Here is a 16,182-nt window from a genome sequence, read left to right on the forward strand (position 1 = left end):
GAAGAAAGAAGAACCCTTCCAGACTCTGAGAAATGCAACCCTCCTAGCAGTAGCAGTCCTAGAGGTTCCCTGTATGTTTGCCCAAATGGCCATCAAAGTGTGCATAGTATCTGCCCACATATTGGCCATAGTCTGAGAAGGATGAACCTGGGAGTCCTCCAAAGCCTCTGTACATCTGGCTCTCCAAATATGCCATGCTGTAATACTAGCCAGAATCTCCCAAGATGTGTCTACAGAAGCGTGGGGAGCTCTAAATGGAGTAAAAGGAACATCCCGGAGGGAGCATGACTCCACAAGGTGTCGTCGAACAAAGAAAGCTATGTCCGTGTCATGTCCCTCGAAGAAAGCTTGTGGACCAGTGAGTGATAACCAAGCAACTGATCCCCAAGTCATGAAGAAGGGTGCTTAATAAAAAATGCAAAGTATCCTAGCAACACCCTTCCAAATTGTCCTCGCCCGAATGCACTCCCAAAGGCAGTGCTGCACTGACTCAACCACTGAGTGGCATCGAGGACATGTAGGGTCAGCCCCGAACCTGGATCTCCATAGGTTCACTACAATCCCTCCATGAATAGTAAGCCAGATGAATAATGTGATTTTCTTATTCTTGAGGGATTTCCAAAGTCTCCTCTAAAAGTTTTTTTGCATCTCTCTGAAAAGTATCCCAATGAGGAGCTCTAGAGGGCCTTCAACCTCTACAACTAAGCAAGAATCTCCTGGCATTTCTGATGGTGTAATGAAAGAAGGGGATGCTCTTTTCTCGGTGCCCTGCATCGATCCACTCCCATTCCCGTGGATCCATTGCAAGGATCTAATAGGGGAACCTCCATACAACCAAAGCCTCCAAGATCCAAGAGCCAAGAGAACGGGGTCTGAATCAAGATACCACTGTGAGTCTCTACCCATCTCCATGTATCCTGCAATCCTGACAGACTAAAAAGGAGTCTCCAAGAGAATGTCCTCTGAAGATCTGTGGAGTCTGCCTCCTGCACGAACCTGAAAGACAAGGGTATCTTCATGTGCATCCCGCAAGGCTATAACCTGCAAAGGGATACCTGTCCTCATAAAAGCCCCCAACCAGGTGGACTCCGAAATAGGCAAGTGGTGTGTATCCATCCACTCCACTAGTATGGCTGCATCTATCTGCTGCATCCTAGCTGCACTTCCTCTGAGGTAACTAATTGAATGAACTCTCTGATCCTTTGGAAGCATCCTGAAAGATTTCCAAGCACCCACCGTGGATGCAGGGCCCAACTCCCATCTAGACCACTGCATGTAGTGTGACATGCCCAGTGATCTGCCATGCTCATCTAGTATGCAATCATTCCACATGACAGGCTGCATGTCAATTTCTTCACGAGAGGAGGGTGGAACTCTCCGAACAGTACTTCTGAAGCTGTCCCAAGCTTTCAAAATGGCAGCCATGAGAGGGGAGGTAGGACATATGAGATGGGCTGACGTAAAGATCCATCTAGGACTGTCCATCCAATCTCCTCCCTGAGAAGGTATGCATGTTTGTATACTCCGTAAGGAAAAATCCTTCCATGGCACTTGACCAGGCATCAAACCTCTAACCACCATCTTGCAGAGCAAGGCTCTACACTGCAAGTTTGGATCAATAATATTGAGACCCCCTTCCTCAGTGGGTAGAAAAAGAGTCTCCCAAGCCACCCTAGCTATCACATCCGAAGTGCCGTCTAATCCACTCCACAAAGAATTCCTGATAGGTCTCTTGAGCTGAGTGATACTTCTTGTGGATCGGCACCAACAAGAGTAAACAAACCAGGCTGTAGCCAACAGTACCTGGTTTACAACCACCACTCTGGATACAAGGTCAAGTTTGGGCAAACTCCAAAATAGGAGTTTCCTTTTGATGCTCTCCAACACGGGAGCGAATTGTTGTGCTGGAGAACTGCCCACCCCAACCTGGCATCCAAGATACCTAATGGAGACACCCCTCTGAATCCAAGTAAAGCCAATATCAGCACCCCAATCTGGAGTGTCCTCATCACTAGTCCAGAAACCATTGGACTTGTTCCAGTTAATATGAGCCCTTGCTGCAATGCAAAGCAAATCCAAGGCTGTCCTGAAAGAGGTGAGTGTCTGTGGAGTGGCATCCAAAAAAATAGCCGTGTCATTTGCCAGTTCACTGTCCAGCAACTCCTCTTCCTATCTCAGTGGAAGTCTCGGCCCAAAAATATCAGCTTGATCTGTAATATAGAGGCTTATAGCTTCAGCCACAAATAAGAATAGAAAGGGGGCTAGAGGGCATCCCTGTCGGACTGATCTGGAAATCTGAAACCTATCTCCCCTGACTCACCAATGAGTACCTGGCTATGGGCTGATCTATAAAGAGCAGAAACCCCTCTAATCCACAAATCTGAAAATCCAAAGTGAAGAAGGGTTCCCTCTAGAAAACCCCAATCTACCCTGTCATATGCTTTTTTGAAGTCCAGGAGTAGGATTGCCAGTCTATGGCCCTCATGCATAGCCCACTCAGAAGTCTCCCAAAATGAGAATATGTTATAAAAAATGTTTCTGCCATGGACAAAGCATGTTTGTGTGTCATGTATAAGATTTGGCAAGATGAGCTGCAATCACAGGCTAATCGCTTTCGCCAAGATCTTATACAAAGTGCCCAGTAAGGTGATCGGTCTCCACTGAGACAATAAATTTTTGCAACCTCCTTTTGGGATAAGATGAATAGAGTGAGTCCGGCATCTCACCCGAGTCTCAAACGCCCTGCAAGGCTGAGGTGATGTAATCCCCAATCTGATCCCAAAAAATAATAAAAAAAGGTGGTGTAAGTCCATCTGACCCTGGACAACTACCCTTATGAAGGGTAGTAAGAGCAGTCCTGAACTCTATGTTGGTGAAGCGTGCATCAAGTGAGGCTCTCATACCTCGATCCACCATTATAGGAATATGCTGCCAAACAACCTGTCTAGCATCATCTCTAGCCCGTGAATCAGGATCTGCAGTCAGAAAGGAGGCATAGTAATCTGAAGCAATCTGCATGACGGCATCTAGATGTGTCTAAAGTACCCCGTCTGAGTCAACAAGCTGCAAAACACTCTCTCTACTATGTCTAGGGCCAAGAGTAGAGAAGAACTGCTTCTTGACTCTACCTCCGATCTGCGTCCATAAAGACTCTCTGGCATGAAAGGCATACTCTGCTCTCTGATCTAGAAGTGCCTGCTCATGAGCCCTTGCTGCAGCAAGGCGCTCCTGAATCGAAGCATCTGTAGGCTGTTTTTGCTCTTCTCTCTGGAGAGTTGCTAGCTACTAGCGAATGGCACTCTCTCGCCTGCGAAACTCATCTCTCCTGATACCAGCAACAGAATGATAAAAGCTGCTAATGTCAGTGAGGGTTGCCTCTATGAGGCTCTCCTCTGCATAGAAGGCATCTGGAATCTTGATACTGGCGGAGCGGCCTCTCGCCTGAGGCTCTGAAACCACCAAAACAACCGGTAAATGCTCTGAAGTGGACACCCCAATGCTGATGCATACTGTCCCACCTCTATCTACTGTCCAATCATCCACATAAAATCTGTCAATCCGTGCGTGAATAGGCATCCTTACTCTCATGTTCGACCAAGAAAATAGAAGAGACCATGGTTGAGTGTGAAAAGCATCATCATACCAAACATCTCTGCCAGTGAACTGAAAAAGGAAGGCATCCCATGCTGCTCTCTCAAGGGAGTGAATGCCACCTTCCCTACCCCCTCTTTTGTCTGAAGGCATCTCAACCATGTTGAAACCGCCCCCAATAATCCAAGAATTTGCAATATGGGACCAACAGGGCAACTCCTTCCAAAGGAGGACACGATCTCCTCTCAAGTTGGGTGCATAAAGGTTAAGAAAGCCAACCTTACACCCACCAATCAGCAAAATAACCCACTGTGCTCTGGAGGGGACTATGACTCCGTGTCCAATGCGAAGGGAAGCATCGAAGAAGAGATAGAAATGCAAATGCCTCCCGTGGTGCCCAAGGCAGGTGACTAAAAAGTATGGCCAGAAAGAAGCTTACCTGACTTGGCACAATCTCTACCATCCAGCTTATGCTCTTGGAGCATAAGGATATCAATGGGGCCACCTGAAACACCTAGATGGAGTTGGTTACGAATCAGCTACCTACGGCGGCGATGAAGTATACCACCTAGGCCCTAAACGTTCCAACTAACGATCCTCATTAACGGGAGGAGGAGGCCGGGTGAAAGGCCCTACCTGACCTGGTGGTGGAGAAAATCCTCTTCTGTGAAAGAGTCCTCCTGTCAAGTGGAGGAAAATCAGCTGGTGAAAGAAACCCCACTCCAGCAAAGGGGGAAGCCTTGTCCAACGGAATCCCAATAACAGGCTCCCCCAGGGTAGAGGGTACAAACTCCTCCTCTATCTCAAACTCTGCCAAATCTGCCAGTATTGCAAAGGAATTCCTGTAAGAGGAAACTGGCATAGGAGTGCGAAGAATCCCTGCACTCGAAGGAGTAGGAGAAATAACCCCCTTACCTCTATCAAGAGGTGAAGTGTGACTCATAGAGGGAGGGGGCTGATCAGGAACATCAGTGATAGGACTTGAAGACATGGGTTGCCTCTCCAAATGAGCAAGTGGGGGGGCTGGGGCAACCACATCTACGCCTGAAACAATTACAGGAATATCACTTGCCTATAACTAAGAATGGTCCAAGGTGCCTCGTAGAGGTGGCGAAGTGTCAGCAACCCTCACACGCATCCCATGGGGGACAACATGAGCAAGACGTGCTGATCGTTCTGTGCGCACTGAAGAAGAGGGTCCAAGTCTAGGGGTTGGTCCCGAAGGTCCTGAGGGGGCTCTGGTAGCACGTGTAGAAGTAGGATGAGAAGCCGGAGTAAACCGTTTGGGCCTTTTCTTCTTCCTTGGGCAATCTTTGGCGAAGTGCCCAAGGGTCCTGCAAATCCCACACTGATCCTTTATTTCCCAGTAACCTCGACTCTCTATTGAAAAAAGGAACCATCTGGTCGATGAAGCATAATGTGATCATTTGTAATATCAAGGTCAAAGACGATGACCCTGACTCGTGGCACCCCATCCGATCTAACAGCCTCTGCCGCTGAAGAGGGCATGCTAGGGAGGGGGGGGATCTTTGTGACCAACCCAAAAGTGGCTCCTATGGATGGTAAGAGTCGATGGTAGACCTGAGGAAGGTTGGGGAATCTGATGAAAAGTGAGGTAACCCTGCTATCTTCCTCTATCGGATCGAAACCCAAAGTGAAGGGTGTCAAAAAGATCCTCCTGGAGCTCAATGCCAAAGGACTAGCCCTGAGTACTGAACCTGCTAACTCTGGAGAATCAAAGACCACTTGGAAGAACCCTCGTCCAAGCAGACGAACATCGGTGAGGTGCCTTGTGAGGTCTCCAGGAACCTGCTGACTATGGAGAATCAAAGACCACATGGAAGAACCCTCGTCCAAGCAGACGAACATCGGTGAGGTGCCCTGCGAGGTCTCCAGGGAAAGCTGAAAGCATCCAATCCCTAGCCTATAACCCGGAAGGGTGGGAACCGTGGATGCGAGCAAAAAGTGAGGTAGTGTACTCATGCTCTGAATCTGTCTTGAGCTGCTGAAGCTCGTCTTTTGAAAAGGTAACCGTTCTTGCGGCCAGTGGAAGCGGTCGAGGATTGGCTGAATGGGAACCCATTCGTCAATCAAGGTGGAAAGGCCGACGCAAACCCGAAGATGCTCAGTCCGTCCAAAAACCTACTGCCAGGAAGAGAGATTCTCTCTCTTTTTCTAGAGGGGGCTGGAGAGGGTGGGGGGGGGAGGGGCAGGGTAGGGAAGGAGGGGAGGGGGAGCGAAGGAGGGAGGAGTTGAGGCAGGGGGGGAGCGGGAGGAGGAGCGGGGGGTAAGGAGGGAGGGGCAGCAGAGGGGCAGCGGGGGGTAGGGAGAGGCGGGGAAGGGGAATCGGGGGTAGGGAGGGAGGGGCTGGTAGGGGGAGCGGAGAGTAGGGAGGGAGGGGCAGCGAGGGGTAGGCAGGGAGTGGAGAGTAGGGAGGGAGGGGCAGCAGGGGGTAGGCAGGGAGGGGCAGGTAGGGGGAGCAGAGAGTAGGGAGGGAGGGGCAGGTAGGGGGAGCAGAAAGTAGGGAGGGAGGGGAAGCGGGGGATAGGGAGGGAGGGGAGCGGTTGAGCTCCACTTAGGTGTAAAATCTTGGTCCACACCAAGGTAGCTTGTAATCCCTCATGTTCCCTGTTCAACAACACGCAATGATCCCTCCTGGAGAATCCTCCTTGTTACCTGCTTTTGTCAATATCTCAATGTCTACAGAGTCTGAGACACTAACGTCTTTAGAAGACATGCAAACGGCTCCAAATGCCTCTACCTTGAGAATTCCCCCTCTGTATGTTTGGAAGGCACTAATCCTCCACTTGGACAAAACATTGTGACATAGCATGCATTGGAAATCCACATTAATGCACAAAGAGAAAACATACCCTGGTCTATTGTTTTCCTTGCGTTTGGAGTAGCTTGGGTACTCCTTGCAGTGCCTATCAGAACAGCCTCCTTTTGAATCTTTGAGCATTTGCCAGTGTGTTCCACTACTCCACATTCTAGTGGAATCTGGTCCACTACAGCCTCATCATGATCAGAGCAACATGTGAAGTCCATCACCTTCAAAAAAGGTTGTGGATTCTCTAACAGTTGTTCTATGTTGGATATGCGTACAGTCATATCTGGATAAATGGCACCGATCTCGGGGCTTCTATAGGCTCTAATCCACCTCATTCATTACTTCCTACTTACAGGTCCTTCAAGCACCTGGATTCTAGTTATTACATCCACCAGTTGCATCTTCAACTCCCTCACCTGATCTTGTAGGAACACAATGTTTCATGATACCCAATGATGGGTCGGTCAAAAAGACCTCCTCGTTCATAGACCTGTGCATACGGGCAATTGTGGCATATCTAGCTCTACTGGTCGGTGCTGCTAGAGTTGAGGGGGGTTTTGAGGAAGAGGAAGAGAGGCTGGGCCACTCTTTGCTGGCGATTCTCTTGCTAACCCCTGGCTGTACTAACCCCCTAGTTGGGCCCAGCTTGGGGTGCTCTCTTCAAATAAGAGCCGTATGTAGCTTGGCGGTGCTGCTGTCTACCCCCCCCCCCCCCCCTCCCCAACCTAAAGAGCTGAGCGGGAAAGGTAAGCTGAGCGGAGGGGTAAGCGCTGAGTGGACAGCTAACGGGATAGGTGGGCGCACTGAGCGGGGAGGTGAGCGAGAGAGTTGAGCAGGGAGGTGAGTGGAGAGCTGTAGTGGAGAGCTCAATGGAGAGTTGGGAAGAGAGGTGAGCGTAGTGCTGAGCGGTGGAGAGGTGTGAGGGGCACTGACCAGAGCACTGAGCGGAGCGCTGAAAGAGAGAAAGAAAGAAAGAAATGTCCATGGGAAACCAACAGGTCTATGGGACATCAAAACCATCTAGTACATCTGTTTAGGAAGGGCACATGGCAGCTCCTAGGAGTGCAAAAGAAACTCCAGTTATTTTAGAGTACCTACACAATAATCATCCGAGAAACATAATCGGCCATACATCAGTTTAAGACTGAGAGTTTTTTTAGTAATTGCTATGCCTTCACAGTATACTGTCCATTTTCCATCCTTTACTAGCAGCCTTAATCTTAGCTAACTCGGTTATTCTTCAATGGAGCTCATGTGAGCTACTCGGCTGTCCATACCGTAGTCCCCTTCAGCTTGTATGATTGGCGAAAAAGTTTGATCCATAAATCTCGTGTTTTAAGCATAATGATAGCATGTCCTCTGGAGTGTCAGATACTAGTTGCTCCATCATCATCCTCATCATCAACCTTCCATTCAATGCTAGGCATAGATGCTTTGACATGTGCTAAAGTTCACTACAGGAGTCCTCCTCTTTGCACCAACCTTCAGGAAGTCCTACACTAATCTTCAGTGCACTGTTACGTTTGGCTTCATGTTCCTTGATGTCTTCTTAAATATTGGTTTTGTTTGCCTTTGTATCCACCTCTACAGTGAGTTCTTTCTTAATTGTTTGTACCTCCGTGTGAATGAGATCTTTAACTGTAGAGACTAGCTGAGGAGCAAGGGGAGAAGCTTTGCAATCTTTCATTACCTCATCTATTATTTCCTGCTTGCCAGGTCCTTTAAGAGACTGGAGTTTAGCTGTCAGTTGCCGATTGCATCTTCAGCTCTCTCACCTCTTGCTGTATGAACAAAATCTGTTCATGTTGACCAAGTATGGGTGTCTTCAGACCTCCTCGATAGAATATATGCACATATGGAGATGGTGTTCTAGCTGCAACTGTAGCGTATTGAGTCCAGTTGGGTGGAGTCACTGGGGTATAGGGAGATTTCCAGGGGGAATTCAATTGTTGCCATATCTGAAGAGCCTCCAGCTGCCATGTGGACACCATGAAAGGCTCTCACATGAGCGGTACCCATGCCCTGGAACAAGGGCTGTCTATGTGGCTGTGTACAGCCAGCCATGGGGCCATACCAACGGCCACATAGGTTGGGACAGGACTGCGTCAGATGCAGTGACAGCATAGAACCAAGAAGAGCAGACAACATGGCCTACAGTGCCATGATATAGGCCCTACAGACAGCAAAAAGCAAAGAGCAGCATCTGGTCGGCAGAAATGTACAGCAGCATGCCAGGGCAGCACTGGGACAGGTCGGGCCAATGGTTCAGTCAGCAGATCAGGTCAGGCCAGTCTGCAGATCTGGTCGGCTGATTCTGGGGGCATTCCAGAATTGTTGTACGGTAGTACATCAAGAAATAACTTCCCATTATTCTCTAAGCTACCCTTTAGTGCAAAGGATTTGTAAATTGTCAGCGGTCACCGCTCACTCATGATTGTTGCAAGGGTGTATCCCATCTGACACATGTTTAGGTAGGGCATAGTGAGGGGCGGCACGCTTTCTCCATAGAGATTGTATCCCCCGCCTACCTTGTGATTGGGGAGACACTTACAAGCCTAGAGACTCATGAGGCCAGTTCACGCTCTAGACGGCACCCCAAGTTCTTTCTCAATTGCAGATGTAACTATCATTGTTGCACGGTAGGACATCAAGAAATAACTTCCCATTATTTTCTAAGCTACCCTTTAGTGCAAAGGATTTGTAAATTGTCAGCGGTCACTGCTCACTCATGATTGTTGCAAGGGTGTATCCCATCTGACACATGTTTAGGTAGGGCATAGTGAGGGGCGGCACGCTTTCTCCATAGAGATTGTATCCCCCGCCTACCTTGTGATTGGGGAGACACTTACAAGCCTAGAGACTCATGAGGCCAGTTCACGCTCTAGACAGCACCCCAAGTTCTCTCTGAAGAACCCTGCTTGGGAGACTGTTGCCAACGTCATGGCCTGAAACATCTGGGTAGCACTATGTAGCCTTCTGATAATAGGAAACAGCAGCTTCATCTTTCTGCCACATAGGACTGGAAATTGATTGTTGACATCTTGCGAGAGATTCAGGAGAAAGTGACAGAGCTACTTGGAAGTCATGAGCATTTCTCTAGGTTTGGCCAGCAGGGAGAAGCAGACTGCAAGACTCTCAGGTCTCTCCTTCAAAGCCTCATACATAGCTGATCTTTTGAATTGTTTTCAAAGCATGTCATAGAAGGTACCTTTTCTTGGGGAAAAAACAATGATAACTATCATTTCACTTAAGTACAAGAAGGGGATCTTGAGTCTTTCTTATTTTTGACTATAGTTTGGAAAGAATTCCCAACAATTGATGGGATATCTCAAGGTGTATGCCCTAGGCACACCTTGGTTTCTATGTGTGTGTGCTAGAGGCACAGTTAGGTGCCCATAAGCACTGTTAGGTGGTGGTAGAAGCCACATAGGATGATTGAGAGAATCTAGGAGCTGATTGAGGAGATGATTGTGGAGCTCAGAGGTCATCAGTGATGTCAGTGATCATGTAAGAGGTGCCTACTTAAGGACCTCACCTTTCTTCATTCCATAAGCAAGAATTCTCAGTTTGTGTTCACTCCATGCTTTCCTTTCAGTTTACCAACATGGTATCAGAGCACTTTGATCCTCCTTGATCCCACTTGTGCCACATCATCTTCTTCTTCTCCATCTTCTTCTTCTTCATCTTCACCATTTCTTCCCTTTCTTCCCAAATCTTGCTAAAGCTTGTTCTCCCTCAGTTCTCCGCCATTCTCCAAGCCCTTCCTGCTGGATATACCCCTCGTTTGGGCGAACTTCCACCTGCAAGCAATTGAAAAAAAAACGTCTCTGCTGGCTGCCATTCTCCAAACAGCGCATTTTTTCGTCATTCTTCTATTGCAAAATACTCCCTGCCTACTGCACCATTGCCCGAGCCCTCTTAGGAGTAGATGGGCGACCTCAAGACGAACATTTTGAGTCACTTTTCAGCTCATTTGGTTCAATAACGAAGGAGAAATCGTCAAAACTCAGGTTCAGCCTGCAGCAACTCCCCCGAGCAAAACAGCGCGCCATTTCGCCCAACCTCTGTGCTGGATCTTCTCTAGTATATGAGCTTTCTTTTGCTTCAGAAAGCCCTCTTTTCTTTGCTTTGAAGAGTGAGATACAAGCCCTCCAAGTTCAGGCCTCTGTTTTGGACAGTTTTGACAAGGTTGTGAGTGTGATGCTACATTGGATGCTACTTTAGCATTTCTGAGGTTTTATAGTTTTGAAAAGCATCAGTACAACTGTGGCTACAACTTTCTTTTAAGTTGCTATACCTGGATTTGCTTGGAAAGCTTTCATTTAGCCACCTCTATGAAGCATGCAAGTGAAAGCATCATTGATTTGTAGTATGAAATTTGGTCACAAGTCTTTGCTACATTAAATGCTTATACTTTGAAGCTTTTCAATTGTTTATCTAGCCTTGTAAGAGAGAGGACACTGCCCATTCTGGGTTAGATCCTCTCATGGCTACCATCTTGAATATGGATAAGTTCAATGGTAAGGGCTTTCACATATGGCAGATGCAGGTTAAGTTTGCATTGATGAGGGAAAACCTCTGGGGGCTTGTCAAACCGGCTTCAACTTCTTCTTCAACAGCCTCCAACGCTGAAGAATCCTCAGCTCCAACACACCCGGCAAGAGATCCTGCTAGAGAGGAGAAAGCCTATGGCATCATTGCTCTTGCCTTAGGAGATGACTATATTCATCACATCTTTGTCTCCTTCAGAAGCTTGGCAGAAGCTTGACATTATTTTTGGTGCTAGCTCTCACATCTCAAAATTGTCACTTAAGATTGCTTTCTTTAAATTAAAGATGGTTAGTGGCACTCCTTTGGCTACCCATGTCAATTATATGTAGAGTCTCATGACTCAACTTGCTTCTATCAACTCTCCAATCACTACAGATGATGCAATGGCAGTGTTGCTCAAGAGTATGCCTAAAGATTATGATCATGTTGTTACCACTTTGAAAAATCTTCCTAATCCTAATCTTGAAGGTCTTATTTCTCCTCTTCAAGAAGAAGAAAGGCACATGGAACTCCGGAGAGGCAATGACACAGTCTATGCCATAAAAATCCAGAAGGGCAAGTTTTCACCTTGCAATCATTGTGGGAAGACTAATCACCTCTCAAAAGACTACTTCAAGATCAATCCATGCAAACACTGTGGCAAAAACAATCATCATGAAAAGTTTTGTAGAGCCAAAAAGGAAGCAACTTCAAAGCCAGAAAATGCCAATCTACTTTCAGTTGATGTGCCTCCACAAGATGAGGCATCCTATGAAGATTATGCTTTTTGAATCATCTCCATGTATGCTCCAGATGTCTCTTTTTGTTGAGTCAAGGTACTCAGCCTGGACAGTCCTCCAAAATGAATGAAATAGACTATTGTGTGTTTTGTAAACACCTCTGGTCACCATGTGATGTAGGCCATGTGTATGTGTTTTTGCTCCATGGTACCTCCTGCAGACATTGTGTGCATGTACATGCAGTAGAGATAACCATTGGAAGGTCTTTTGTATCCCTTTTGTTTACTTCACACCCTTGGGAACCCCTTGCTAGCATGAGAGCCTAGCCATAGATTTATCCTTGACCACCATGAGATGGCATGAGAAACTATGAGACTAGATATATCCTTGACATAGCCTGAGGCATTCCCTTGAGGGAGGGTATGATGGGATATCTCAAGGTGTATGCCCCAGGCACACCTTGGTTTCTATGTGTGTGTGTGCTAGAGACACAGTTAGGTGCCCATAAGCACTGTTAGGTGATGGTAGAAGCCACATAGGATGATTGAGAGAATCTAGGAGCAGATTGAGGAGATGATTGTAAAGCTCAGAGGTCATCAGTGATGTCAGTGATCATGTAAGAGGTGCCTACTTAAGGACCTCACCTTTCTTCATTCCATAAGCAAGAATTCTCAGTTTGTGTTCACTCCATGCTTTCCTTTTAGTTTACCAACAACAAATGTATTCAAGAAGAGATTTTATCTCCGCACGATTTTGATATTTTAGTTGAAATGAAGGATTGCATGCATCCGGGGAAATAAATACTAAATTGCCTTACCTCCCTTTGAAGGGCCTCATCAAACTCCAACTTTTCATCTGCTATGATATCCGGTTGATAAAGCTCAGAAAGGCAATTCCGAATACTGAAGACATCCAAAAACAAAGTATTATGAACTGCTGCGAGATTATGCAAGACCTAAGACCCTGTAAGATTCATACTTTTTATGGAGATATCTCAGACCAGACTTAGTTTACAATACTTAAGAAAACCTAAGAAGAAAATAAATGGTTGCAAGAGAGTAGGGAATCTCTTAAAGGCTGTTTAATTTCCTCAAGAAAATAGTGCAATGTTTTCATGTAGGTCCTGTACCATGGTTTTAGAAAGATGATTGATACTAGAATAAGCCTTCGGCAGTTTGTATTGACAATCTCTTCTGAATGGCAATTAGTAAAGCCCACTTCATACTAGAAAATATGCTTTATGTATAGCGCGCCCCCCCCCCCCCAGCAAAAGAAAAGTCCTTTCAGTTATTGAAACAGATCATGCTTTCATCTGTCCATCATTCTTTATGTCAATGCAACAATGAAACGATGCTGCTGCTTGAATAGACAGTAATTTGAAGTGCATATCCAATCTTCTACTTAAATCATCTTGAAATCATTTAGAGACTGAAAATTTGAATCATAAGTCGATGGCATTGAAAAACAGCCATGGCAAATGTAGCTCCTATGCTTGCTTTCCATTTCAAACCTTCATCTCTTTCTTTGATGTTCTAAGCACGATTCTATTCAATTTCCTTGGTATACTACATAATCATGTAGACTTTTTCTTAAACAATCTAGCCTAACATTAGATGACTTTTACCATGATAGCAAGTTTAGTTACTCCTCCTTTTCCCTTCCTGATGGACTTAGATTTTCAACACTGAAATATGAAAACAATGATTTTCAACACTGAAATATGAAAACAATGTTGTTGTCTAGGCGTGCATACCTCGTCTCAAAGGATTTTGGTGGAAAGCCAAAGCCTATGCTAGAGCTTATTACACTTCAATAAGTTTACTTCCTCATGAATTAAAGTATGTTGTTATTTAACCTCTTTATAAGTTTTCTTGTAATAGATGTTCAACATGCTAATTTTCAAGTATTTGTTATGAATCAAACTATTAAAGGCTGTCGCTTGGAGTTTTTGTATTTTTTGTGTGCGAACTTCACTTAAATTCCTATTATTTGGCAATGCGATTTAATAATTTACTTTAGAGTATTTGTTGGTGAACTGAAAGGAAAGCATGGAGTGAACACAAACTGAGAATTCTTGCTTATGGAATGAAGAAAGGTGAGGTCCTTAAGTAGGCACCTCTTACATGATCACTGACATCATTGATGACCTCTGAGCTCCACAATCATCTCCTCAATCAGCTCCTAGATTCTCTCAATCATCCTATGTGGCTTCTACCACCACCTAACAGTGCTTATGGGCACCTAACTGTGCCTCTAGCACACACACATAGGAACCAAAGTGTGCCTGGGGCATACACCTTGAGATATCCCATCATACCCCCCCTCAAGAGAATGCCTCAGGCTATGTCAAGGATACATCTAGACTGATAGTTTCTCATGCCATCTCATGGTGGTCAAGGATAAATCTATGGCTAGGTTCTCATGCTAGCAAGGGGTTCCCAAGGGTGTGAAGTAAACAAAAGGGATACAAAAGACCTTCCAATGGTTATCTCCCCTGCATGTACATGCACACAATGTCTGCAAGAGGTACCATGGAGCAAAACACATACACATGGCCTACATCATATGGTGACCAGAGGTGTTTACAAAGAACACAATAGTTTATTTCATTCATTTTGAAGGACTATCCAGGCTGAGTACCTTGACTCAACATAAAAAAGAGAGATCTGGAGCATATATGGAGATGATTCAAAAAGCATAATCTTCATAGGATGCCTCATCTTGTGGAGGCACATCAACTGAAAGTAGATTGGCAATTTCTGGCTTTGAAGTTGCTTCCTTTTTGGCTCTACAAAACTTTTCATGGTGATTGTTTTTGCCACAGTGTTTGCATGGATTGATCTTGAAGCAATCTTTTGAGAGGTGATTAGTCTTCCCATAATGTTTGCAAGGTGAAAACTTACCCTTCTGGATTTTTATGGCATAGGCTGTGTCATTGCCTCTCCAGAGTTCCATGTACCTTTCTTCTTCTTGAAGAGGAGAAATAAGACCTTCAAGATTAGGATTAGGAAGATTTTTCAAAGTGGTAACAACATGATCATAATCTTCAGGCATACTCTTGAGCAACACTGCCATTGCATCATCTGTAGTGATTGGAGAGTTGATAGAAGCAAGTTGAGTCATGAGACTCTACATATAATTGACATGGGTAGCCAAAGGAGTGCCACTAACCATCTTTAATTTAAAGAAAGCAATCTTAAGTGACAATTTTGAGATGTGAGAGCTAGCACCAAAAATAATCTCAAGCTTCTCCCAAGCTTCTGAAGGAGATAGAGATGTGATGAATATAGTCATCTCCTAAGGCAAGAGCAATGATGCCATAGGCTTTCTCCTCTCTAGCAGGATCTCTTGCCGGGTGTGTTGGAGCTGAGGATTCTTCAGCGTTGGAGGCTGTTGAAGAAGAAGTTGAAGCCGGTTTGACAAGCCCCCAGAGGTTTTCCCTCATCAATGCAAACTTAACCTTCATCTGCCGTGTGTGAAAGCCCTTACCATTGAACTTATCCATATTCAAGATGGTAGCCATGAGAGGGTCTAACCCAAAATGGGCAGTGTCTACTCTCTTACAAGGCTAGAAAGAGTTAAAGAGCTTCAAAATACAAGCATTTAGAGTAGCAAAGGCTTGCAACCAAAATCCATACTACAAATCAATGATGCTTTCACTTGCATGCTTCATAGAGGTGACTAAATGAAAGTATTCCAAGCAAATCTAGGTATAGCAACTTCAAATAAAGTTATAGCCACAGTTGTACAGATGCTTTTCAATACTTTAAAACCTCAGAAATGCTAAAGTAGCATCTAATGTAGCATCAAACTCACAACCTTGCTGAAGCAAAAGAAAGCTCATATATCAGAGAAGATCCACCACAGAGGTTGGGCGAAATGGCGCGCGATATTGCTGGCTGGAGCGTCGTCAAAATCGACTGGTTTTTGGCTCTGTTCTCCTTGAATATGCAACCATTGCTGCTCAGATTTCAACACAAGATAGCCCAAGGTATGGAGAAGCTTCCCCTGAAAGGAATTAGAGAAAGGTGGAGCAGACACAGAGAAAACGCAGAAGACAGTTTCGACGATTTTCGTGGAATGGCAATCAGCAGCGATGACCTTTCTTCAATTGCTTGTAGGTGGAAGTTCGCCCATTCGAGGGGTATCTCCAGCAGGAAGGGCTTGGAGAATGGCAGAGAAACGAGGGAGAACAAGCTTTAGCAAGATTTGGGAAGAAAGGGAAGAAATGGTGAAGATGAAGAAGAAGAAGATGGAGAAGAAGAAGATGATGTGGCACAAATGGGCTCAAGGAGGATCAAAGGGCTCTGATACCATGTTGGTGAACTGAAAGGAAAGCATGGAGTGAATACAAATTGAGAATTCTTGCTTATGGAATGAAGAAAGGTGAGGTCCTTAAGTAGGCACCTCTTACATGATCACTGACATCACTGATGACCTCTGAGCTCCACAATCATCTCCTCAATCAGGTCCTAGATTCTCTCAATCATC

The 16,182-nt window shown here is 45.6% G+C and overlaps 1 protein-coding gene across 2 annotated transcripts in view; it reads right to left on the reverse strand.

Annotated features, from left to right (window-relative positions):
- Positions 1-16,182, reverse strand: part of LOC147887950 (phosphoenolpyruvate carboxylase 2-like) — a 62,533-nt gene that overhangs the window by 5,351 nt on the left and 41,000 nt on the right. For both annotated transcript variants that reach the window (XM_087393110.1, XM_087393109.1), the window contains one exon: positions 12,509-12,593. In XM_087393110.1, the coding sequence (XP_087249236.1) occupies positions 12,509-12,593 (85 nt within the window). The remainder of the gene's footprint in view (positions 1-12,508; positions 12,594-16,182) is intronic.

This window comes from Dipteris shenzhenensis, chromosome 22 (genome assembly GCF_047967505.1).
Source record: "Dipteris shenzhenensis isolate YYH24624 ecotype China chromosome 22, Dip_SZ_1.0, whole genome shotgun sequence".
Classification (NCBI taxonomy): Eukaryota; Viridiplantae; Streptophyta; class Polypodiopsida; order Gleicheniales; family Dipteridaceae; genus Dipteris; species Dipteris shenzhenensis.